The 27,294-nt window shown below is 36.1% G+C and overlaps 1 protein-coding gene across 1 annotated transcript in view; it reads left to right on the plus strand.

Moving 5' to 3' along the window:
- Positions 1 to 592: 592 nt before the first annotated feature.
- The window catches only part of dph1 (diphthamide biosynthesis 1), a 108,067-nt gene continuing 81,365 nt past the window's right edge, over positions 593 to 27,294 (plus strand). The window contains exon 1 of the mRNA XM_073817327.1: positions 593 to 696. Within this exon, the coding sequence (XP_073673428.1) occupies positions 662 to 696 (35 nt within the window). The 5' untranslated portion in view covers positions 593 to 661. The remainder of the gene's footprint in view (positions 697 to 27,294) is intronic.

The following is a 27,294-nucleotide window of genomic DNA, read 5'->3' on the forward strand; positions in this document are numbered from 1 at the left end:
TCATGTATAAAAAAAAACATAAATAAATAATGGGGGTGCCATTATTTCGATGATGTGAAATTGTTGCACTCTGTGAGCTACTAGGGCTACCTGTTGCTATTTTTACCACAATACAACTTTGAATACACAATTCAGAAAATAAAATACTGATACATTGTTAAGCTTTTGGTTGTAATTTTCAGTCGAAAGGCAATGAGAAGTGATGTAAGTCTTCACTGCTTTCCTAGCGAGAAGAAGAAGAAAAAAAAAAACGGCAGATGCCTGTGGACGGATAAAACTTGCTAAAGACTTGCATCTTTGTTCTCTCTGTTCTCTCCTTGATGCCTTTGAGGCTTTTTATAAAAGAAAATTCTCCATTGTATAAAATGTCTTTTTTAATTCATAGCCTACATTTATTAAATACTTGTGGCATATAGGATTTAAAAGAAGTTTTCTCATTTAGCACCTTGAGATCTGGACTTTTTAGTTTGTTTGAATTTTAGGTATTTGCCAAAGCTTTCATATTGGTGCATCCCTAGTTTATATTTTGGACATCAGACTGCCTGCATCGCCAGACTAATATGAGGCCACGGCAGCTGTCATTCATTTTGTATTATATTGCACTGACTGGACTCTCTGTCTTTGACCTGCAGTGGCCTTGCAGTTGCCCGAGGGTCTGCAGATGTTTGCCTGTGTGATCGCTGACATCATTGAGAGGTGGGTACCGCATACACTCACACAGGACTGTGGTCCGGCCTGGATGCACGTCCTTGGTTAAACAGGAAGAGCGTTTGAGTCTGCAGAAGGCCTCTGTGCTCATTAAAAAACTCTGTGCTTATCATCATTCCCTACCGTAGCTGTATCTGGGGCTCAGCAGAAAATTAGACACAATTGCAGACACAAGCTAGCTATCATGGTCTAGCTAGTTAATGACATGAAGTGGACAAAATCATTATTCTTCTCAATTACCTCTTGTTACACTTTGCGCAGAGTACGCAGCATACAAAAGTACAAATTGTGGTCCAGTGTGGGGGAAAAAAAAAGTCTGGCCACACCTCCCACTTTGATTGGATTTAGTGCTAATGCTAATGAGCACTTGTAGCTTCATTTTAAGGAAAAACAATGTGCTGTGAGGACAAAAATATGTTTATGTTTACAGGAAACATGCCGTTCACCAATGTTAAAAGAAGAGTAAATCAGGGTTCATACATGGTGCTTAAAGTGCTTTAAGCACTTGAATTTTATATTTAAGGCCTGGAATACCCTTGAAAATAGCAATATTCCTGAAGAGGTACTTGAAAAGTGCTATAATTATTGAAAGACAATCTATCTATGAAATAAGTGTTTATTTTTTTAATAAGCACATCTTTTCACGCAATAAAAAAAAACATACTTTGCCTATTTCAGTTAATGTCATAAAACTATGGAGCTAAACCAGTAGTAGTACTGACAGTGTCGTGTAATCATGTCTGAAGATGCAAAAAAAGGAACAGATGAACCAAATCAATTGAGTGAGTAATTTAAGATGGAACCGCTCTGATTAATTCAATGATTTGACCTTTTCATTTCAAGCAATTCACTAGCAAAAACCAGATTAAATTAAAAGAGCCATTAATTTTTGAATTTCGACATCACTTGTAATGATTTTAAAAACCATTTAGGAACCACTGTGTTGCAACATGATTCACTGTTTCGAAGCGCTCTAATCTGATCACATATCGCAAATTCTTTGATTTAGATTGGAACTTCAAGTGGCATATAGCGAATCATTTGATTTAGATCAGAACTTTGCAAATCGCGAATCATTTGATTCATATCAGGGCTTCGGAGCGGGTTCTTGAATCATTTGGCGATTTGAATGATTCACGATTCATGCTTCGAGTCCTGATATGAAATAATGGTTTGCAAATCATTTTTCAGATCGGAAATTTGGAGCGTAGATCGTGAATCACTTGATTTAGATTGTAATTTCAGGTTTTCGGGTTTGCAGATCTTTTGCTTTAGATTGGAACCTAGGAGCGCAGGTCGTGAATAATTTGATTCAGATCGGGACTTTGGAGTGGTTTTGCAAATCTTTTTTTCTTAAAGGGGTCATCGGATGCCCATTTTCCACAAGTTCATATGATTCTTTAGGGTCTTAATGAAAAGTCTATAATATACTTTGGTTAAAAATTCTCAATAGTAGTGTAAAAAAAACCTTTTACCTTGTCAAAATCAGCTCTGCAAAACATTAACTCATATTATTGTCTGGCCCTTTAAATGCAAATGAGCTCTGCTCGCCCCACCCCTCTCTGCTGAGGGATTACGAGCTGTATTGTTTACTTTAGCCGCGTTTAGCTGCATTTAGCTGCGTTTATCGGCGAAACTTGCCAACAAGCACATTATTGAGAAAGGCCATTTGCAAAGATACATAAAAAAAAACCTTATACTCACTTCTGCTGTGGGTGAAGCTGCATCCGGAACGATTTGCACGAACATAGACGCACATGTAGATGGGAATTGGCGCTTTCATTTTAAAAACGATAGTAACGATAAACCTCTGCGTCTTCAGCGCCTCAGATGTCGGGAGTAAATGACAACTCCTGTGTTCATTATTACATCCAACAACAGAACACCTCAATCGCTCAATCTGAGACATTCTTGTTTTCCTCTGCACCTGAGTCACACAATGGCGATCGGAGTGGGACTGTTTCAGCTCGTTGAGGGCGGGTCTAAGGTAAAGCGCTCATGTCAATCAACTGTCGTGGGAGCGGCCTCTTTTGGTGTGCCGTCACAACAACAAGAAGCTGAAAATGACCTGATTTTAAAAAGGGAATATTACTTTTAAAGATAAAAAAAATACCACTGGGTGGATTTTTATCATTGTAGGGTGTGTACACAAACTGGCAACACACATTAATGTTCAAACAACATGTAAAAGTTAGTTTTGCATCCGATGACCCCTTTAAATGGTAGAAAACATTAAACCGTAAGTGAGACTTCTTATTGAAGTCCTTGAAAATGAAAAACATAGTGCTTGGAAAAGTCCTTGAAAGTCCTGGAATTTTATTCTATAGTATTTGTACGAACTCTGGTATATCTTCAACAATTTTGTCATTATATACTAAATCTTGTGTCAAACCTGACTTGTGTGAAACTCAAAAAGTGAGATTCTGATGAGTATATTTGTCCTTGTTTTCTATACAATTACAATTATTAGAGTTTGAATCATTTGGTCTGAGTTGGTGACCGTAACGATCAGATTCATGAACAAATGTGGTTTTGTGAACCAAGTCTTAAAAATGTTTGACTCAAACAAATGATTTGCTCGTAAATTAGACATTTCCATTTCTCTTAAATGGATAGTTCATCCAAAAATGAAAATTCTGTCCCGTAAACCTGTAAGACCTTCGTTCAGTTTCGCAACACAAATTACGATATTTTTGATGAAATCTGAAAGCTTTCAGAAATAAAGTTGCAATTGTGAGAAAAAACCTCACAATTCTGACTTTATAACACAAAATTGCAAGTCATTAAGTGAGATGTGAGATATAAATTGCAATTCTGAAAAAATATGCCTTTTTCCACACTCAGAATTGGACTTTATTACTCGCATCAGAATTGGACTTTATAAACTATCTTCATTTTTTTTTTCTGAGGAAAAAAAGTCAGAATTGTGAGAATTAAGTTTATATCTCGCAGTTATGACTTCATAACTCACATTTGTGGTTTATATCTCACAATTCTGAGAAAAAAAGTCAGACTTATGAAATAAAATGTTGCAGTACCTTTTATTTTCAGTGACTGAAACGGGCTTCCATAACTTTCATTAAAAAAACTGTTGAAATGAACGCTAACCATATCTGTTTTTTGGAGATAAAAATAAATGAATATGACTAAAATGAATGAAGGTGACATGATAAAATATTGACTACATTTAAAAGACATTTTCATGAAAAAAAACAGCTTTTTTTTTTTTTTATAAAAAGGACATCATTAAAATAGTCCTTTTTTGACTTCAGTGCTTTTTGTGCCCAAAGAAAGCAAAAACAATAATTATTCAACAATTTCTTCCCTTCCATGTCAGTCCTTAATGTGCATTCTTGGGAGTAGTTGCATTGCGGTCTATACAGGGGCAGAAAGCTCTCAGATTTCATCAAAAATGTCTTAATTTGTGTTTTGATGATGAACAAGGTTCTTATGGGTTTGGAATGACATGAGGGTGAGTAATTAATGACAGAATTTTCATTTTTGGGTGAACGAACCCTTTAACCAAAGTTAAGATTCATTGAACATTGAAGTAGATTTAGTCTGGTCATAATGGCCACTTTTATGATACTTTATGGTCCTTTTGCATTATTAAAGCCTGAAAAAAAATCCATATTCACTGTAACCAAGCAAACAGACTTTTCTTTACTAGAGAAAAAAAATGTCACACAGGTTTGAAACAACATGAGGATGTGTAAATAATGACAGAAATTTCAGTTTTGGCTCAGCTTCTACATTAAGAGCCTCGCCTCTTTTTATACTAAACATTGCATTTCTCTTCCACCATCTCCTGGGATGAATGTTCCACCTGTTTCTTTAAAGTATGTTCCCACTTTCCTCCGAATAAGCAGAGTCCTATTCCGGATGTCTGCTCAATACTAATGAGGGACATTCTCAGCTGTGGAGAGATGGGTGAGCATTTCCATTGAGGGATATGTTTAGCCTCGGGAACCGCACTCTGAGTGTCACATTCCCGGAGGATTCATCTGTATTACGAAAACATTATGGGAGTGTAATGGTCCCATCTCACTCAGGGCCGCCGGTTCGATTTGGAGGTGAGCATAGAGTCAGTGAGTTGAAGCGAACGGCTTTGGATATTTTGATTGGGTCGTGTGAAAGTCTCGCTGTTTGATGACTCTCCTGGTTAACACAAATCCTTCTGTTTGATGTAGTTGTGCTGTCAGCGCTTCTGCAAATACATCCTGTATTCATCAACTTCCTGTTTCTCTAATGCATCTACTTTTTGCTATTGTTCTTCTAGCGACATGTTTAATGTTGATCTCGATGAAAATAATCATTAACAAGGTTTTTTGAGGGTTTTTGTCAAAGATAACGAAGGGAAGATTTAATTGTTAATTATAACATAATGTTAAGAAAAACAAGACAAGAAAAAAATACTTTTGTACATTTAAGTTAATGTATGAATTAGACTAAAAATGTATATGGCATTATAAAATATTGACAACATTTAAAGGCCCGTTTTCACTACTAAATAAAAAATATTAAAATAATAACATTTAAAAGCCATTTTCTATGAAAGCCTGTTTCTGCCACTGAATTAAAAAACTAATAAAATAATAATAAAATTTTTTTAGATCAAATATGGACTACATTTAAAAAAAAAAATAACTAAAATCTTCATCTTTCTACCTTTTCTATTTTGTAAATTCTTCTACTTACATGGTTCTCCCTACGTATGTTAATCATTACCATGGTATTACAATCAATATATTTTTTGATAAACCATAGTAATATCATGGTGTGAGGGTTTTGACCCCACTCTCACAGTCTCTATGTCCACTTAAGTGTGTGAGAAGTGCTTTGAGTGTGTGTCATGTAATGTGTACTCTACCCTCCTTATCAGACAACCATAGTGCTCTCAGCTAAAGAGCTGCCTCTTTTTCATCGTAGCAGGTCTTAGCATCACAAATGTCCAGACGCTTGGAAACCCAATGAAACCAGTCAGTGTTTAATGAGAGCAATTAATGTCCGTTAATTAACTTTGCGAAAGCCCCCGTCTCCTCCTGACATCAGCCACAGCTTTCCATCCCTCTTCTGCATGTTCTCCCCCTCCTTCCCACAGCCACATCTTTGGATTTCTGCCAGCAGGATTTCTTCGATCTGCAGTTTCTCTGAGGGCCTTTAGCTCAGCTTGCTTAGGACATTTATTCCTCGTTGGTATTTAGAGCTCTAGCAGTTTAGACATGAAGCACTTGTTGGAAAAAATGCTCATCGTTAGACTGCCTGCGCGTTACAGAATGATAGGATGAAACCTGAGCAGGAGACCACAGTTTAATACCAGGTAAACAGTGCCAGATGTTTTATGTGTATGTTGTGACCCCAGATTATAGTTTGTTCAGGGCCATGCTGGTTTGACCCAGGGCCACGGGAAAGGATTTGTTGCTTTGTGACACTGTAGACAGCAATAGCCACAAAGATCGTATTAGACAAAGCCGAAGAAACAGAACTAGAATGGATTAGAAACAACAATGCATACTGGAATTAGCTAGAATGGTCTTTATGGGACTGAGAAGCACACTAGAGATTGGAGACTGCACAGGATGTGACTCTGTGTCATGTGATCTGTGATAGACTGAGCTCCATGTCAGTGTGCGAATAAGAGGTTGTATAAATCTAGTCAGAATATAAGCTGATTAAACAAGATGAGGTTTTAAGCTCTAATGAGAGCAAGCTGCTATGTATTACTGCAAAAGCTGCAGCTGAATCACACACACTCACAATCAGCCACACTTTCACATTGTATATATCCACATCTGACACACACTCAATTTTGTAGGTATTCTCACACACACAGTGTCTTTGCATTTCCTCGAACGCTGCTGCAAACACCTACGCAGGGTAAAGGTGCGTATACCTTCTTAGAGGTAGATTCCCACACACTTCATGCTATAATTTATCACGCATGTCTTCTGTATACTCACAGCTACAAACTTCTTCTTGTGGAATGGAAATATGGATGCCGTATTCATGCTAGAACTAAAGGTTCAGTTTTATTTATGTAGGCAAAATTTCACGGGCAAAATACGGTCTGTTTTCCTTTGTCAATAATGTAGCGATATATGGAGTACTGCTCACATAAAAGTCACTTTCAAACCAAGCAGCTTTCTTTTGTTCAGCGCACCAAATTCATGTGAGCTTTTCCGCCCTCATGTGAAACTTCCAAAAATATTTAGGTTTTGTGTGGCTAGAAAAATTAATCTTTTATTTCATTAATTTTCATGACTTTTCCAAGTCTGAAAAAACACTCTACCTCATATGTGACCCTGGACCACAAAACCAGTCATAAGGTAAAATTTTACAAAACTGAGATGTTTACAACATATGAAAGCTCAATAAATAAGCTTTCCATTGATGTATGGTTTGTTAGGATAGGACAATATTTGGCCGAGATACATCTATTTGAAAATCTGAAATCTGAGGGTGCAAAAAAATCAAAATACTGAGAAAATCACCTTTAAAGTTGTCCAAATTAAGTTCTTAACAATGCATATTACTAATCAAAAATTACATTTTGATATATTTATAGTAGGAATTTTACAAAAAATCTTCATGGAACATGATCTTTACTTAATTTCCTAATGATTTTTGGCATAAAAGAAAAATCAATAATTTTGACCCATACAATGTATTTTTGGCTATTGCTACAAATATACCCTAGCGACTTAAGACTGGTTTTGTGGTCCAGGGTCACATATATTCAGGTGTTTCTAGATTGAAATTTGCAGTTCTGAGAAATGAAATCACAATAGCGAGATAATAAAGTCAGAATTGCGAGATATAAACTCACAATTCTGACTTTTTTTTTCTTTCAAATGCGTGTTTGTATCTCGCAATTCTGACTTTTTTCAACACAATTTTTCAGAATTGTGAGATAAACTTGCAGTTGCGAGTTATAAAAATCCAATTTTAAGGGGAAAAAATACTGATATATGTTCTCAGAATTGCTAGTTTATATAGTTTATAAAGTCAGAATTGTGAGACATAAACTTGCAGTTCTGAGGAAAAAAAGTCACAACTGTGAGATCAACTTGCAATTCTGAGAAAAAAAGTCAGAATTGTGCATTTTTATCTCGCAATTCTGAATATATCACACAATTCGGAGGAGAAAGGTCGGATTTGTGAGTTTATATCTGTCAATTCTGACTTTATAACTCTCAATTCTGACTTTATAATTTGCAATTGCGTGTAATAAAGTCAGAATTGTGAGATATAAACTTGCAATTCTAAGGAAAAAGTCAGAATTGTGAATTTATATCTTGCAATTTTGACTATATTTCTCATGATTGCAACTATTTCTCAGAATTGCGAGTTTATATCACCAAATTTTGACTATATATCTTGCAATTACGTGTTATAAAGTCAGAATTGTGAGATATAAAATTGCAATTCTGAGAAACAAAGTCAGAATTGCAAGTTTATTTCTCAATTCTGACTATATAACTCGCAGTTGCGAGTTTATATCACCCAATTCGGAGAAGAACGGTCAGAGTTGCGAGTTTATATCTTTCAGTTCTGACTTTTTAAGTTGCAATTGCATGTTCTGAAGTCAGAATTGTGAGATATAAACTTGCAATTCTAAGAAAAAAAGTCAGAATTGTGAATTTATATCTCGCAATTTTGACTATATTTCTCATGATTGAGAATATTTCTCAAAATATCGAGTTTATATCACCAAATTTGGACTATATATCTTGCAATTACGTGTTATAAAGTCAGAATTGTGAGATATATCATATAAATTGTGAATTTATATCTCACAATTTTCACTGTATTTCTTATTGTTGCGATATTATGATTTTATATCGCAATTCTGAGGAAAAAAATGGGATTTGTGAGTTTATATATCTAAATTCTGACTTTATATCTCGCAATTACGTGTTATAAAGTCAGAATTGTGAGATATAAAATTGCAATTCTGAGAAACAAAGTCAGAATTGCAAGTTTATTTCTCAATTCTGACTATATAACTCGCAGTTGCGAGTTTATATCACCCAATTCGGAGAAGAACAGTCAAGAGTTGCGAGTTTATATCTTTCAGTTCTGACTTTATAAGTTGCAATTGCATGTTATAAAGTCAGAATTGTGAGATATAAACTTGCAATTCTGAGAAAAAAATCAGAATTGTTCTCACAATTCTGACAATTTTTCTCATAATTGCAACTATTTCTCAGAATTTCAAGTTTATTTCTTAATTCAGACTTTATAACTCACAGTTGCGAGTTTATATCACCTAATTCGGAGGAGAAAAGTCAGATTTGCGAGTTTACAGGGAGTGCAGAATTATTAGGCAAGTTGATATTCTTGTCATATTTTTTTCCCAAGCACATTTGAATAATTCCAAACCACATCAATCTTAATAACTACTATTAATTTTGTGTTTAATTATTTATAATTGATATATAATTGTCCATGAAGGCTGGAAGTGAAAAACTCCGTATTTTCAGGTGTGCAGAATTATTAGGCACATTTTCTTTTACAGATAAAATGAGCCAAAAAAGAGATTTACCTCAGACTGAAAAGTCAAAAACTATTAAATGCCCATTAGAAGGATGCAATACTAATGCAATACTGCAATTTGCAAAGTTAAGGCATGACCACCGGACAGAAAAACGCTTGTTGCATCTGCATTGTCAGAACAAACAGGTGGAGGAGAAAAGATGCATGTTAATTGCAAAAAAAGTAAGAATTAATGTTAAGAATCAGATATGAAACCATCAGGAACCATTTAGTCTCCAGCGCCACCGTTTTCCAGAACTGCAACCTACCTTGAGTCTCCAGAAGTGCAATGTGTTAGGTTCTCAGAGACTTTGCTTGGGCAAAAAATCCTAAAAAATGACCCTCAATTAATAAGAATAACATTCTGAAGTATTGTCAAATACATAGAGATGGTTTTTTTCTAGGCTTTATAGACAGATGAGTTGAGAGTGACTCTTGAAGGACCAGCACCACATCCTCTTGTAGCACTCTTTCAAAAATATATTTTCCAGAATCTGGCAGTAAGTTTTAAGAGTTTATTTTGGTCCCTCTCTGCAAGACAGACATTTCAGGATAGGAGATGGACTAAAACTGAAGTCCCAAAACTTACTGCCAGATTCTGGAGGATAAACTTGAAAGAGTGCTACAAGAGGATGTGGTGCCGCTCCTTCAAGAGTCACTCTCAACTCATCTGTCTATAAAGCCTAGAAAAAAAAACATCTCTATGTATTTGACAATACTTCAGAATGTTATTCTTATTAATTGAGGGTCATTTTTTAGGATTTTTTGCCCAAGCAAAGTCTCTGAGAACCTGACACATTGCACTTCTGGAGACTCAAGGTAGGTTGCAGTTCTGGAAAACGGTGGCGCTGGAGACTAAATGGTTCCTGATGGTTACATATCTGATTCTTAACATTAATTCTTACTTTTTTTGCAATTAACATGCATCTTTTCTCCTCCACCTGTTTGTTCTGACAATGCAGATGCAACAAGCGTTTTTCTGTCCGGTGGTCATGCCTTAACTTTGCAAATTGCAGTATTGCATTAGTATTGCATCCTTCTCATGGGCATTTAATAGTTTTTGACTTTTCAGTCTGAGGTAAATCTCTTTTTGGCTCATTTTATCTGTAAAAGAAAATGTGCCTAATAATTCTGCACACCTGAAAATAAGGAGTTTTTCACTTCCAGCCTTCATGGACAATTATATATCAATTATAAATAATTAAACACAAAATGAATAGTAGTTATTAAAATTGATGTGGTTTGGAACTATTCAAATGTGCTTGGGATAAAAATATGACAAGAATATCAACTTGCCTAATAATTCTGCACTCCCTGTATATAATAATTCTGAATCCATTTCTTAGAATTTGCAAGATTTTTTCTCATAATTCTGACTTTATAACTCGCAGTTGTCTCAAAAGTAGAAGCTAATTTAGTTCCAAAATAGGCATTCGTAGAACTAAATAGGTTCCAAATTCCTGAGGAGCGAACACATCAAAGGGCAGGAACTTAATTCTAGGAACTATGAAAAGGTGCAAAAGCCCTTACTGACACTGACAGCAGTCAACTGAATAGTATTCACAACTAGAAATATTACATTAGTATTTGAAAGGTACTTGAATGGTCTGCTTTTTCCGGTGGAAATTAACGGCAGATCCAAGCACACTCTGGTGGCTAATATTCCCCACAACCCAGGAGGATTTGGTTCAGAGCTACAAACATGGAGGATGTGTGAGACTGAGAGGTTTAAGTGATTAATAATCAATATCTCACCTGATGAAAACCTTTATTTCATTCGCAACAACATTGTGAACTTTTATTAAGGCCAGTTTACAGTAAAACAATCTTTGTGTGTAGTGGTACCATGTCCCAAAACATGCTTGCTTGTTTGACACACATTGTTCAGTTCTTTGAGATCTCCAGGTATGTACTACACAGGGTAAACCATCTCCACCCCTAATGAAAAAAACATGATACACACCGCTAAATATAGTCATGCTAACAGGGTATGGTGTTAAATAAAAAATCACTGAGCTCTATAGTAGCGAGTTGCTGTTTAACTCGTTTAGAAGAGCATCTTCTTCTGGTGTTCAGCTTTGAGTTCTGGCTTGTTAGGAGACACTGCGACAAACCACGAGAGCCGAGCATACGTCAGTCTGACTTTGATACACCGACAGCCGATTCAGAAAGCGTGAAAGGATCTCATGTGAACCCCATTGAACATGTACGCAGCACTGGGCCAAGACTCCTGCAGTTTTAGTCATGTTTGAGGCCCATGAGGAGTGTGGAGAAACCTCCTCCTGTGCTGTCTGTCACTAAGTGTTATGTTCTTGATAATGCCGCCTTCACAGCTAAGACATCTCAGAATAGCAACAGGCTTTTCATTGAGTTTCCTGTTTAAAGGTCTAGGCTTTTTATTGTATCGATCGACACTCATAATGTTTCATAAAAATGCTGGCATATAGTCGCAACTGTAGCCTTTCGGCACAGTCCTATTGAGCAAGGTGATTTTCATCCGTCTAGCCTTCAACATTTATGCAAATGTGTTTGTGCTACTCTAAGTATTAAGATAATACGCCTGATGTTTTTCTACACGGGGCGATGCATGACTACAAGCTTAAGGGAATGTCTTTCACTGAGTTCATCGGAGTGCATCGGCATAATTGAATTGAAGGGATTGTTTATGCAAAAATGAAAGTTTTCTCATCTTCATGTCTCTCTCGTTTCTTCCATAGAATTCAATAGGATATATTTACAAGAATATCCTGGTTTCTTCTGTCATATTTTATTCAAACTTCTGCACGTTTAACCCTGACTTGTTGACCGTACACACAGCAACCAGCTGGGTCTGTCCATGTCAAATCATACAGACTTAAAGAAGTGTTTTCCAGCACTGATTTTGTTCACACTTTGCTCATGTGGTATCTGGGACCTAAATCTGTAAATATTTCACGTAGATTCTAACATTCTCATGTTTTTTTCAGTCCCACAGAAATATTTATTATTTCCAGTCCAAAAATATGTCTGGGAAGTCATGTGTGATGCTGAGTCACCTCCTAAAATTGTAAAAAAGTGATACATTTCTAGCCAAAAAGTGGTATTAGGGCAATATTAACACATATTTAAAAAAACAAGAATGCTAATAATAAATGCTTTGATCTTAAAACATAAGCTTTAAATGACATTATTGAATTTCACTCTGATTTTTCTTTTGATATTTACATCTATGAACTATATGTAGTAACAGCCTTATATGATTTGACATTGAAGTTTTTTGAATAATTTTGAAAGAAGCCTCTTAACAAGACTAGATTTATTAAAAAAAAATATTAATTTGTAAAATGTTACTATGATTTAAAATGACTGTTTTGTATTTTAACATTTTTTAAAATGTTATTTATCTCTATGATGGCAATGCTAAATTTCCAGCAGTCATTACTCCAGTATTCAGTGTCATGTGATCCATCAGAAATAATTCTAAAATTGTATTTTTTTTATTTGTATTATCAATTACCATCATTTTATGCAGCCTTGCTTAATAAAATATTTATTTCTTTAAAAGAAAAAAAAAACTTTGAATGGTAGTATATACAGTACCTTGCAAAAGTATTCATACCCCTATATACATATTTTTTGCACATTTTGTTATGTTGCTGCCTTATGTTAAACTGCTTTAAATTACCTTTTTTCCAAATCAATCTACACTCCATACTTCATAATGGAAATTTTTTTTTTTTTTTTTTTTTTTTTTTTACATTTTTGCAAATTTACTAAAAATAAAAACCGTATGATGCTATTGCATAAGTATTCATACCCTTATCTGGGACAGTTCAAATTTAGCTCAGGAGCATTCATATTGCTTGTAGATGATACTGCAATTTAAATGAAGTTAACCTGTGGCAAATTCAATTGAATGGGTATTATTTGGAAAGGCACACATGTCTTAATAAAAAGTCTAACAGCTGAAAATGCATATCAGAGCAAAAACCAAGCTCTAAGGTAAAAAAAAAAAATAGAATCTGGAGCTCAGACACAAGATTGCATCAAGCCACACATCTGGGGAAGATTTCAGGAAAAAAATTCTGCTGCATTGAAGGTTCACAGAAGCATATAGTCACTGTTATCCTTAATAGAAGAAGTTTGAAACAACTAGGACTCTTCCTACAGCTGGCTGAGTTACTAATGTTATGTTATGAATACTGTTTTTGCTTTGTCATTATGGTCATGAAGTGTAACAGAGACTACATGCTTCTGTGAACCTTCAGTTTTTTTCTGAGCTCTTCCCCAGATGTGTGGCTTGATGCAATCCTGTGTCTGAGCTCTACAGGATTATTTTTTTAATTTTTTTCCTTGGAGCTTGGTTTTTGCTCTGATATGCATTTTCAGCTGTTTGACCTTTTATTAAGGTCACATGCGTGCCTTTCCAAATCATACCTATTCAATTGAATTTCCCACGTTAACTTTACCTGAAGTGTAGTATCATCTACAAGCAATATGAATGCTCCATAGCTAAATTTCGACTGTCCCAGATAAGGGTATGAATACTTATGCAATGGGATCATTTAAGGTTTTTATTTTTAATGAATGAATGAAGTTATGACAATTCTGTTTTTGCTTTATCATCATGGTGCTTGGAGTGTTGATTGATGTGGGGAAAAATATATGTAAAACAGTTCAACATAAGACAGAAAAACAGAATAACTACATTTATGATGACTATTCATCTAAATTTTGCTCTGTTCCTCACATCTTTTGTATGACTTTAGATGACTTGTAATGAACCCTAGTCAGGATAGATGCCATATTTAGTTTGTTATGAATGGAAACAAGACTGTGAGAGATAAGATTGACCTTGGTGTCAATCATTCAGCTGACACACATTGAAAATGCAACTTTACAAACAACAAAACATCACTAAAGATGCAGTCTACAGAAGAACTGTTTATTTATCCCTTACAGGCTCTTTTCATTTGCTCTGAATTAGACATGGTGTCTGCCTAGACTACGGTCTGTATAGAAATTATTTATGGCTTTATATGGTACTTTTTGTAGCTTGACAGATGGGATCACCAACCTTGGTATTCTCCAAAATATCTCCTTTTGTGCTCCATGAAAGACCAAAAAAATCACACAGATTTGGATTGACATGAAGGTGTAGACATGATGACAGAATTCTCATTTTAGGTTGAACTCTTCCTTTTAAAAGCTTGTGAATCATTCCCATCAACACAGCGTGCTCCTGCGGCCGGTCGACGCGGATGGGGACAGATACCTCCCCGCGCTCTTTATCCGACAATGTTGTGAGTTTCACTCCGCTGTTAGAGTCTGCTATCTGACGCCTGGCCCCATTTTCGCTTTCTTTGATTCATATCTCCAGGCTGCGGCCCACGGCCCCTGTAGGGGAAATGTCAGAGTTAGTGTGGAGGAAAGATCCTGGCATGGGGCCGACAATCCCCATTCCCGACTCACACTGCACAGCTGAGCTGTAGGTGGCAGGAGCAGGGCTATGATTGTGTGTGTGTGTGTGTGTGTGTGTGTGTGTGTATTCGTGAGTCCCAGCTGTCTGTCTTCCTCAGTTCTTACATAAGGAGCTCGTACTGGGAGGAGAGATCACCAGGCCCGCAGCCACTGGAAGAACAAGCCAATTCTCTCTCTCCCCTTTCTCGCTTTCACTCGCCGTGTCTTTCTTGCTCGGTCTGTGTCGATGACTAATGAGCTGCCGTGCCATTCTGTGTAATGAGTTACCTGCCTACACGCCCAGTGTGTTGCCTTGTCTCGCTCGCATCAAGTACTGCGGGGGAAAGGGTGAAGAAAATAGAGAGGGATATGAAGTGGATGGACGACTAGTTGAGTAGTTGATGTTGAGGAGGTCTCGGTGCTCCGTGTGAGAGAATTTCAAGCCATCTAGTTTACCTAGATGTTATTTTAGGTTTAATGTTTTAGCTGGAGCGCTTTAAAGGAAATGCATTCAGGACGGCAACTTCTCAGAGAGCGTGCTGTGCTCAAGCCATCAAAAACGGCTTGTGGAACAAATTTACCGCCTTGAACAGTTCTATTGAAGACTGTCGGACTCTGCTGGGTATTGTGTTCCTGTTTTTATACTCGATCTGAAAGCATTTGTTTGGTAAATGCCTGTCAGTTAGACTGTTCAAGGCTGTATTTTATTTTGTACGAGATCTATTTATTTATTTTTTACCCTTAATGGACAGAATCCTTAAGGACAGCTTCAACTGTGGCTTTTTAGTCCATGTCACTTAGCGTTAAGGTCGTTGATAATGTTCTTCTAAAAGTTGACTGACTTTTGAGCAGAAAGAAACTTTTAAATTTTATATGTACAGTACTTAAATTTATGCCTAAATGGACTGAAAATATTGATGGTTCCTACTTCAGTGCTTATTTTATGTTCTAAAACTTGTGCATACAATTTTATTGCTCAAAATATCAAACCAAGTGGCAGTTATTTTAAAGAAATAAAGCACAGATATGCTTCAAGTGCAACATTTGACAAAAATTAGGCTTCAGATGATACAGTAGTGACAGTAATATTTAATTTATGTGCTTATTTCAACATTTCTGGTTGTATAAATAAACGTTAGTGTGTATTTGTAGCCAAAAATACATTGTATGGGTCAAAATTATAAAAATTTTCAATTAGGATATTAAGTAAAAATCATGTTCCATGAATATATTTTATACATTTCCAACCGTAAATATATTAAAACCTAATTAGTAATATGCATTGCTATGAAGTTCATTTGGACAACTTTAAAGGTGATTTTCTTAATATTTAGATGTTTTTGCACCCTCAGATTTTAGATAGTTGTTAAAATAGTTGTATCTGGTTTTCAAGATGGCGGCTTAAAGGGAGGTTGTGTGTAGTTAAGCGGTAGTGTCACTTCGTTGAGTTTTTTCATACTGCAACCCTCGTATTGTAATTTTCGAATGCTCATGTCTTGCATTTTTCATTATGAGTATAAATAACTACTTTTTGAGGCAAACGGAAAGCATGCCACGCAAAAAAACGCCGATTACCAGCAGCCCCGACGAGGCCGATGAGCGAGCTGACAATGTTAGTGCTAACACGGGCTCGCCTCCGTCTTCGCTGTCTGACGCGATTGCAGAGATTACAGCCAACATCTCCAAGATCATCGAAGAAAAGATGGACCCAATATCGCAGTTGTTACAAATGCATCGTTCTGAACTAGACGAACATGAAAAACGGATTACTGAAACGGAGACCAGAATATCTGCTATTGAAGACGTGGTAACCCCAATCAAGGCTAAGATACAGTCCCTCGAGAAACTCGTACAGGAGTTGGGTGAGCGGGCGGATGACCTTGAAAATAGAGGTAGAAGGAAGAATATCCGCATCGTTGGGTTACCTGAGGGTGTGGAAGGTGACAACCCTACGCGGTTTTTCGAGTCATGGCTTCCTAAAACTCTTTGCATCACTTCGAAAGCAGGTCGTATAAAGCTAGAGAGAGCGCACCGATCACTCGCTCCCAAACCTTCCTCTACGCAGCGACCGCGACCCGTCCTGGTGAGGTTTCACAACTTTCAGGATAAGCAGCGAGTGTTAAATGCCGCGCCAGAGCTGGGGATCAATGGCTCTCCTTTGAAATTTGGAGACAGCACGTGATGTTTTTTCAGGACTTTTCTGCGTCCGTTCTCCGTAAGCGTAAGATGTTTGATGAAGTCAAGAAACGCCTAAAATCCCTAGGCGCGGAATACAGGCAAATTTACCCTGCCCTCCTCAAGGTAACCTTCCGTGGCTCGGTGAAGGTCTTTCATGATCCAGCTGCTGTCGAGGCGTTTCTGGATTCGCTGGATGGGGCGCCCGTTGGTAATACTTGATCGACCAACTCACATTACGGGATCTCCTGATAAATATGCTTTGGTGTGAGTACAAATACTGAGAACTTAAAGGGGGCTCTGAGACATGTTGGCTGGCAGGGTTTATTGTACTGTGTATTAAGGTATGCGGGCGTGAATGGCGGCACTAGCGCTTGACGTTTTTGGTTGGATATTTCTTAATAGTCGTTTCCTTTTGTCGCTTGGAGACCGCTTCACTGGTGCTCTCGTTATGCAGTGGGAGGTAAAGTGTGTAATCTTGTTGATGTTCAATAATTCTTGTTCGAGTTCTGTGTTTCTGAGTTGTTCATTTTTATCCTTTTGTTACTATTATTTTTTGGTTCACCACTTGTTTACCTGGTTGACATCTACATTACTAAAACAGTACATTTGGATTGCGTTATGTCTAATATATTATGAGAATGTTTACATTTAAAGTTACACATGGTACATGGAACCTTAATGGTGTTCATACACCTGTTAAAAGAAGAAAGGTCTTAACTTATTTAAAAAAGGAGGGAGTTCATATTGCTTTACTTCAGGAGACCCATTTAAACGATCAAGAACATTCTAAGCTATCACTGGGGTGGTTTGGTCAGGCCTTTTTCTCATCGTTTACTTCCAGGAGTAGAGGTGTAGTTATTTTAATTAGGAAAGGTTTGCCATTCCAGTTAGTAGGAGTTATTAAGGACACAAGAGGGCGTTATCTGATTGTGAGGGGGTTATTATATGGGGAAGAAATTGCTTTAATGAACATTTACTGGCCTCCTAGCCATCCAGGTGATTTTTTGACTAAGGCTTTTTCCAAGTTAGCAGATTGGGGCGTTAAGTCATTGTTTATTGGGGGAGACTTTAACTGTCATTTATGTCCCATTATTGATAAATTCCCAGCAGGTAAACTATTACTATCTACTCAGGCTAAAACTGTTAAAGCTCTTTGTGAAGACTTTGACTATGTAGATATTTGGAGGGCCTGCCATCCTGCAGAACAAGAATATACATTCTTTTCTAAGGTCCATAGCTGCTATACTAGGATAGATTATTTATTTTGCCTGAAAAATATGATGGAGCATATAAGGTCTTGCAATATAGGAAATATATCTATATCTGACCATGCAGCAGTTTTTACTGAATACTCCTTTGGGAACCAAAATATTAGCTGGAGATTTCACCCATTCATCCTAGAAGATAATAATTTTATATCGTATTTTACAGGGGAATTTAACTCTTTCATGTCCATCAATTCTGCATCAACTGAAGACCCATCTTTATTATGGGAAACTGCCAAAGCTTTTTCTAGAGGCCTTATTATAGCATATACAATAAGTAAAAGGCGTAGACAAGCCGAACAAAAAGACATCTTAGAATCTAAGCTTAAGGATGCTGAGAGATTATACATTAAAAACCATCCTCTGCTAAGATGAAGGAAATCTCTGCGCTCAGATCTGCTTTGGATTCTCTTTTAACAAAACAAGCAGAGGGGGAAATTCGTTTTGCTAAGCAGAAAATATATGAGCATGGAGATAAAGTGGGGAAATACTTAGCATATCTAACAAGGAAAAAATCTGACTCTCAATCAATCCTGTCTATTGTGGATAGTAGCGGTAAACGCTTTTCAGACAGTCTATCTATTAATAACATATTTAAAGAATGGTTTGAGAATTTATATAGATCAGAACTAGAAGGGGATACAACACAGTCCACAGAGGGGTTTTTTTCCACCCTTAATCTTCCCACTTTATCAGAAGATCAGACCTCCTTCATCAATGCCCCTATATCTAAAAAGGAAGTTCTAGAAGCCATAAAGAGTTTACAGTCAGGAAAAGCACCTGGCCCAGATGGGCTTAGTAGTGAATTTTATAAAGAATTTAGAAATGTATTAGTTGACCCCTTACTAAAAATGTTTAATGATTCATTTGTAAAAGGCCGCTTACCACAGTCCCTGAGAGAGGCAAATATATCCTTAATTTTGAAAAAGGGCAAGCAGGCAGAGGACCGTTCATCATATCGACCTATTTCACTGTTGAATGTAGATCTGAAGATTCTTTCCAAAATTCTAGCAACAGGGTTAGAAGGACTTCTACCTGCTCTAATAAAGGATGACCAAACAGGCTTTATTGTAGGACGTAACTCTGCCAATAACATGCGTCGCCTGTTGAATGTGATACAATTTTCTAAACAGCGATCAATAGATGGTCTTGTGATCTCACTAGATGCGGAAAAGGCATTCGATCGCAATGAATGGCCTTACTTATTTTATGCTTTACATAGATTTGGTCTTGGGGAACAATTTATTAAGTGGGTAAAGTTATTGTATAATGAACCTCTTAGTGCCGTGCTCACTAATGGGTGTCGCTCCTCTACATTTAAAGTTGGAAGAGGGATGAGACAGGGCTGTCCTCGTCTCTCCTATTTGCTTTGATAATTGAACCGTTGGCAGAGGCTATAAGAACAAATAGTAAAATTTGTGGGTTAATGGTATCAAATAACCAGCATAAGATTGCCCTATATGCCGACGATATTTTGATATTTATGGTGAATCCTGATACTTCTACCCCAGCTCTTTTAGACACGATTGACAAATTTGGCATTTTTTCAGGATATAGAATTAATTATCATAAGTCAATGGCAATGCCCATAGGTGGCTTAAAACAAATTGCCCAAACATTACCATCCTTCCAATTTAGATGGGCTCCTGAAGGCTTAACATACTTGGGCATTAATGTTACTCCCTCCTTTGAACAGATGTATAAAGCAAACTTTCTTCCACTTTTTGAACGAATTCAGAATGATTTAGAAAGGTGGAATGTCCTTCCTATTTCTTGGCTGGGGCGGATCTCCCTTCTGAAGATGAATATTCTCCCAAGATTACTTTACCCCATTCAAATGATTCCAATAATCTTCACACATAAAACCATTAGGAAATTAAATGGTTGGTTTAGTTCTTTTATATGGGCTAAAAAAAAAAAGCACGTATTAAAATTTCAACTTTAATGCTATCATCTTCAGTGGGAGGTCTTGACCTTCCAGATATTCGGAGATATCAGTTAAGTGTTCATTTACATTACATATCTGATTGGATACATAAAGGGTCTAGAACAGTGTGGTTTGATATTGAAAGCTCACTTAGTAAAATTCCTTTAGTAAATCTGCTTTTTCTTAAAAAGTCTAAATCCTTAAGAGGCGCCTGTAGTAACCCCATCACAATTTGTGCTATTAAAGCGTGGCAGTTTATTAGACGTTTGGAAGGTCGATCTCGACTCACCTCAACTTTTTCTCCTATTTGTGACAACTATGACTTCCTGCTGGGGACTGTAGACTCAAATTTTCGAGTTTGGGCACATAAAGGTCTCGCCACACTGCACGACTTATTTGATGGGAACATTTTAATGTCATTTGACCAATTAGTCATCAAGTATAGTGTTTCACGACAGGATTTTTTTCGTTACTTACAATTAAGAGACTTTGTGAAAAAAGAGACTACTTTGCTCATAAACCAAGACATTTCAGCTCTGGAGAGACAGCTTTTTTTACATAGGACCAATTCTACAAGTTCTTTTTACAAGCTCCTCAAGGATTTTAGCTTGTCATCTACGGACACCCTGAAAGGAACATGGGAAAGGACTCTTGATGTACAAATCACAGACGATCAATGGGAGGAAGCATGGAAGAATGCAGGGACCCTAAGCATATGCAATAAAGTAAAAGCGATGCAATTGAAAATCCTGCACAGAGCTCATATTTCTCCGTCACGGAGGCACAAGTTTAAAGATGACTGCTCACCAATGTGCCTGAAATGTAAAACAGAGGAAGGAGATCTTGTTCACTGTTTTTGGTTTTGTAGGGAGATTCAGAAGTTTTGGTATATGGTAGATCAAGAACTTAATGTTATTTTATCTATTAATATTGGCTGCAATCCAAAACATATGTTGCTTGGGATATATGATGACATTATTGTAGATAAACATAAAAAATCACTTTGCAAGCTCCTTACATTTTGTGCCAGAAAATGTGTTCTTCTGAATTGGTTAATGGATAAAGCCCCTTCCAAGGCATTATGGCACAGGGTTATACTTGAATATATGTCATTAGATTACTTAACTTGTGCTTCTTATAGCAAAGATGTCATATTTCCTAGAAGGTGGGATCCTTTTTTTGGCACATATGGGCTTAAATATATCTTCTATTCTTAGTAGAGGGTTTGTTTAATGAGGAATAAATATGTGTGGCACATTGGAGTATAAATATCTAAAGTATTTTTTATTTTATTTTTTTAGGAATATGTTATTTCCCTATATATATATATATATATATATATAAAATTATTTTTTTTTTTTTTTTTTTTTTTCTTCTCAAAGATTGATTTACTGAAGTGGTGAGCCATGTGTATATATAATTTTTTTTTTTGCCTCGTTCTTTTGGTCGATTTTATGTTATGTACATAATGTTTGAAAATTGAATAAACATACAGTATATAAAAAAAATAAAATAAAAAAAATAGTTGTATCTCGACCAGATATTATCTTATCCTAACAAACTATGCATCAATTTAAAAAAAAATGGACCCTTATGACTGGTTTTGTGGTCCAGGGACACATTTATAGTGAATCAACAAAATATAGTATGTTTATATATTAACTAAAAATAGCTACCTATATTTAAAAAATATATTTTTATATATTATCTGTTATAGGTAAAATCTTTGAATAAATGAATAAATAAATAATAAAATAAAAATCGAACTGACCCCAAACTATCGTATATTACACTACTTTTTAAAACTTTGGTGTCAGTAAGATTTTTTAAAATTTATTTATTCAAATAACTTAACACTGTTATTCAGCTAGTATCCATTAAATTGATCAAAAGTGACATTAAATGTATTTTATAATGTTAAAACAAATTTCTTTCAAATAAATGCTGTTCTTTTGAGCTTCTATTTACCAAAGAATCCTGAAAAAAATTTATCGGTTTCCATAAAATATTAAGTTACTGTTTTCAACAGAAGTGTTTCTTAATAGACTTCTTTCAAAAACATGATGAAACTGTTCCCAAAACTTTAAACAGTAGTGTATAGAAACTAACCTATACTAATAAATGCTCTTAATGAATTTAAACTCGATGTAAAGTGATACCAAATAAAATAATTCAAAATTAAGCCAAAGTATTTGGATTCTCTAGGTTGTCAGATGTAAAGGTTAAAAGTAATTGCAAAGTTTTGACAAAAGCTCTAGCATAATTTGTTTGCAAATGCCACCTGGGTTGATTTTTTTTTTTTTTTTTGTCAAATGCAATGACATTTAGAGATTTTTGTGCCCCAAAGTGTCTAGAAACATTTGGAGGCCATTCTATGTAAATTTATAGAGAATAACAAGGAACACTCTAGGGATTTGACTCACCCAGCTCTTCTTGTTGTTGAATAACGTTGGTAAATTCATATGTAGAATTTCTTTCAGCCATTTTAGAGATGACTTTAAACCAGATGGCCAGCAGTCATCCGCTCTCGGTTTTGATTTGAAAGATGTGTGATTTCTTGAAGACCTTTCGCCTGAGATCCTCTGCAGTCACAGTCACTTTTACAGATGGCCATAACAGCGCTTACAGATGTTAGCGGGGAAGCTGTCATGTCATTTTCGGCTGAAAGATTCTCTCTGTAAACTTTCCTCAATTCCTTTCGCCGTCCACTCTGTTGGGTCTATCAGAAGAGGCGATAGCAGGTGGTCAAATTGTTTTATATACTTTTTTTTTTTTTTTTTTTTTTTTTTTTCGGGTACATGGAATGGAGCCCTTTAGATCCATGCTGTGAACATCACACTGAGGTGCAAAGAGGAGAACCCGCACCTGCAGGTTGCACCTGAACATCACCTTACCTTCAGCAAGTCCCAGGGAACCTCTATCTACTGAAGCCTACATCTACTAAATAAAGCCTCAAGTGCGAATGCACCTGCCTACGATCACAGTTCTGTCAAAGAAAACTCCAGATCTGTCGTAATAAAGACAAAAGACTGGACTGCTCTGACTAGGTGTTGGTGGCAAACAGGTGTAAGTCACAAGAATCAATATAGGTTGAAGAAAAACAGCTAAAATAATGAAGACAGAAGCCTGGAGAAAACAGCAAAAGTTTGATTCGATCGGTCTTGTCACTATGGCAAATTGCAACTCGTTGGGTTCCAGAGCCATCACGCAGACTGCACAAGCAGACGGTACGCTGGGAATTTCAGGACTGTCGTCCTGGAGACAGACTGACTCCTAGTGAAGTTTGTCAACACATATGGTGGTGTTATTTAGTGTGAGACAGTGTACGTGCATGGTTATGAAATATAAAAGTGCTGTGTAGCATTCAGACCTAGCTAATTGGACACGGAGACCACCTCACTGGCATGGTCTTCAGTGTTGGGTTTTATTATTTATGAAACAACAAAATAAACATCCTGTGCCCTTGCACAGCAGTGTTGCAGAGTATGGTTGCAAATTTTGTCCAAGTCATGTTGAAACATGTTTTAAAATAAAACTCTTATGGTGCGTTCACACCAGAAGCGAATGGCGCGTTAAGCGCGAGTGATTTACATGTTAAGTCAATGCAAAGACGCGATAGACCTTCCTGCGGTGCTATTCGCGCGAATGAGGCGGTGCAAATGACGCGATTCGCACGAATTACGCGGCGCGAATTGAGTGAGTTGAAAAATTTGAACTTTGGCGAAAATTTGCGCCGCGTTAACCAATCAGGAGCTTGCTCTAGTAGTGACAGAGGCAGACATCCGAAACAACAATGGAGGACAAAATCACCGTTGCTGTATGTGGTTACTCGGAGCTGTACCATACATCTTTGTACCTTTATAGAAACAGGAATAAAAAGGATCTTGCTTGGAAGAAAGTGAGTGAAGAGGTCGGACAATCTGGTAAGTTTTAAAAAACGCTCTTTACTCAATTTGATCTACATATATATACATATTGAGACTACAAGCAAGCTAAAGCTGGCAAATTGAGCTCATTCACCTATTTTACAACTACTTTCCCGCTGACGAGTGGCAGACGCCCCTCGCATGACGCGAATTTGCGTCTGTTGTGAAGTAAATTTCACGCGCGAATGAAGCGAGTAAACTCAAAATGTTCAAGAGTCCAACTACGCGCGAATAGTGCGATTTATTCGCGCAAGTCGCGTCTGGTGTGAACACCCCATTATGCCAACCAAGGCAGTATTTATATAATCAAAAATACAGTAAAAACTGTACTATTGCGAAATATTCATAGAATTTAAAATAACTGTTTTCTATTTGAATGTTTTCTTCAAAATTTAACTTTTTTCCTGTGGTGGCAGGGCTCTACCATTTCAGTCACATTTGCGACTTTGTGCAAGTTACCTGATTAGCATATATGTGTTTGCGCTGAGAGGAGCTTCAAAGGTTTCTACGTGTTTTTGCAAGCTTGAGTAATGTATCACAGATATATCTCAAGAATCCTTTCATAAACAAAGTGTAGAAAGAGTGTAAATAAGAGATTTTTTTGTGCAGTTGATTATAATGGAACTTTGTGAGATCGCAATTAGTGATAGCTTTAAATGATTTTCAAGGGAGTTTGTAAATGAGATATTGATTTAATACAACAGTTAAATAAACAAGAAGTTAATATTAAGTGACTTACATTGTCTGACTATAACACTTTTGCCTTGTATTGCTCTGTTTCGTCGTCAAAAATAGTCTGAAACAAATCACAACTGAGCCACTGCGCATCTCCATTCAAACACAACGTTTCGTTTATGAATGAATGTGCATTTTTAAAGTCAATGATTCAATTTCCTATTCACAATCAAATGAATGATGAATTAAATCAGTGACTTGCCACCACCTACTGGCAGATTTAGTTTACTTTTCAATTATTTAAATCATTTAAGGAGTGAAATATCAGCTTGTAACAGGAAGGCACATTTTTAATTAGATTTTTTAAATTATTGATTAGAAGGTGCTCCTGATATTTTGACTGTAAAAAGAAAAGTAAGCATAAAGCCGAATTTTCTGCATCATTACTCCAGTCTTCAGTGTCACATGTTCCTTCAGAAGTTATTATAATATGCTGATTTGCTGCTCAAAAAACATTTCTTATTATTATCAATATTAAAACACATTTTTTTTGGAAACTGTGATACATTCTTAGGATTCTTTAATAAATATAGTTATAGGAATAAAATAAAAAGATTTTGTAGCATTATAAATATCCATTTACTGTCAATTTACTTCATTTTTGCTGAATTTAGGGTATTTCTTTCAAATATTTTTCTTCCAAAACAACACCACAAAATCTTACTGACTGGAGATAATTTTAATGCATTTACGGTTAAAACTTTGTCAATTGTTTTCAACTTGTTTGCACTTTTTTAGAATATTATTTTTCCTTTCCTAGAATAATATTTTACATTTTTGGAATAAAATAAAATTATGTTTGGGAGTGGGGTTAATGATTGTTTTGAAAAAGTACACTTGATTTAGCAAATAAATAAATGTACAAAATTTACTCTAACAGTAACACTCCAGTAGTGGGGTCATTTGTAACAATAATTGTGACCCTGGACCATAAAACCAGTCATAAGGGTCAATTTCTTGAAATTGAAATTTATTTATTAATGTTTGGTTTGTTAGGATAGGACCATATTTGGCCAAAAAATCAAAATATTGAGAAAATCCCCTTTAAAGTTGTCCAAATTAAGTTCTTAGCAATCCATATGACTAATCAAAAATTAAGTTTTTATATATTTACAGTAGGAAATTTACAAATATCTTCATGGAACACAATCTTTACTTAATATCCTAATGATTTTTGGCATAAAAGAAAAATTGATCATTTTGACCCATGCATTTGTAGTTATTGTATAAATGTGGAAAAATAATATCAAAGTTCGAAGTAAATCAGTGAGCTACAGATGTGAAAGCAAAAGTCTCTTCTATATGTGTGTGTATTATGGAATATTTTTGAACTTCTTGTGAGTACAAATTGGTTTTCTGGATCGTGATCATGAAACAGCGTGGTCTCTTAGCTCACCTTCTCTCCTCAAGGTTACAATCTACTTACACTTTCTTGCTAATCGTATTTGGTTTAATTGAGAAACAAATCCCCAGACAACTATACTATAACTATAATTTTCCGTACTGTTTGTGCCTTTGCAAATCCTATTTGCATATTCTCCTCATCCACTTACCACCATGATCTCTCTGCCTGTGGTGCTTGACAACAAATGTCTTAAGATTCATTTTCACGCTAATGATTTGAAATTATTTAGCAGGGCTTTAAAAGCAAAGTTGAGTGTTGATTTGTTTTGTTATATGAAGCATCTAAACTTGGTTTTACACCGCACAGCCTTCTTTCCTTGCGCTGTCCTCAGAAAACCCTACTTGCTGTTATCACATTAGCCTTACAGACTTGCTGTAGGTAATGGAGGTGCAGAGCACATGAGACACCTCAAATCAAAGAACCGTGAGGAACCTCTCTGAGACTGAAGGGGGTGAGAAGGTGCCTCCGGTTTTGAATTGGATGTGTGAGCCAGTCGCTTCTATGCCCTTTAGCACTTACAGTCAGTCACTCTCTTCCTGTCAAAGACAGGCATTTTCAGCATTTTCTGAGTGAACATGTACAAGGAAGCAAGACTTAAAGGGATAGTTCATCCAAAAAATGAAAATTACCCCATGATTTACGCACCGTCAAGCCACCCTAGGTGTATATGACTTTCTTCTTACAGACAATTACAATTGGAGTTATAATAAAAAATATTCTGCCTCTTCCCAGCTTTATAATGTATTGAAGTCCATTTCCACCACTAAATAAAGGAGGCAATTCAGAGTTTTTATCTCGCAATTCTCACTTTTATTTATAAAGTAACTTTATTTAGAATTACTTAGAATTACGACTTAATGTCTTGCAATTAAGAAAAATGAAGTTGCATTTCATTTTATTATTTTGAGATATTAACTCATAATTCTGAATTTTTTTCTCAGAATAGTGAGTTTATATCTTGCAATTCTGACTTTATAACACACAATTGCAAGTTAAGTCAGAATTGATACATAAACTCACAAGTCTGAAAACAGTCAGAATTGTGAGATGCAAAAAATGTCAGAATTGCTATACAAACTTGCATTTGCAAAGAAAAAAGTCAGAATTGCGATATATAAACTCTCATTTGTGAAAAAAAACCCTCAAAATTGCGAGATACAAACTCGCATTTGCGAG

The sequence above is a fragment of the Garra rufa genome, chromosome 14 (genome assembly GCF_049309525.1).
Source record: "Garra rufa chromosome 14, GarRuf1.0, whole genome shotgun sequence".
In the NCBI taxonomy this organism is placed as follows: domain Eukaryota; kingdom Metazoa; phylum Chordata; class Actinopteri; order Cypriniformes; family Cyprinidae; genus Garra; species Garra rufa.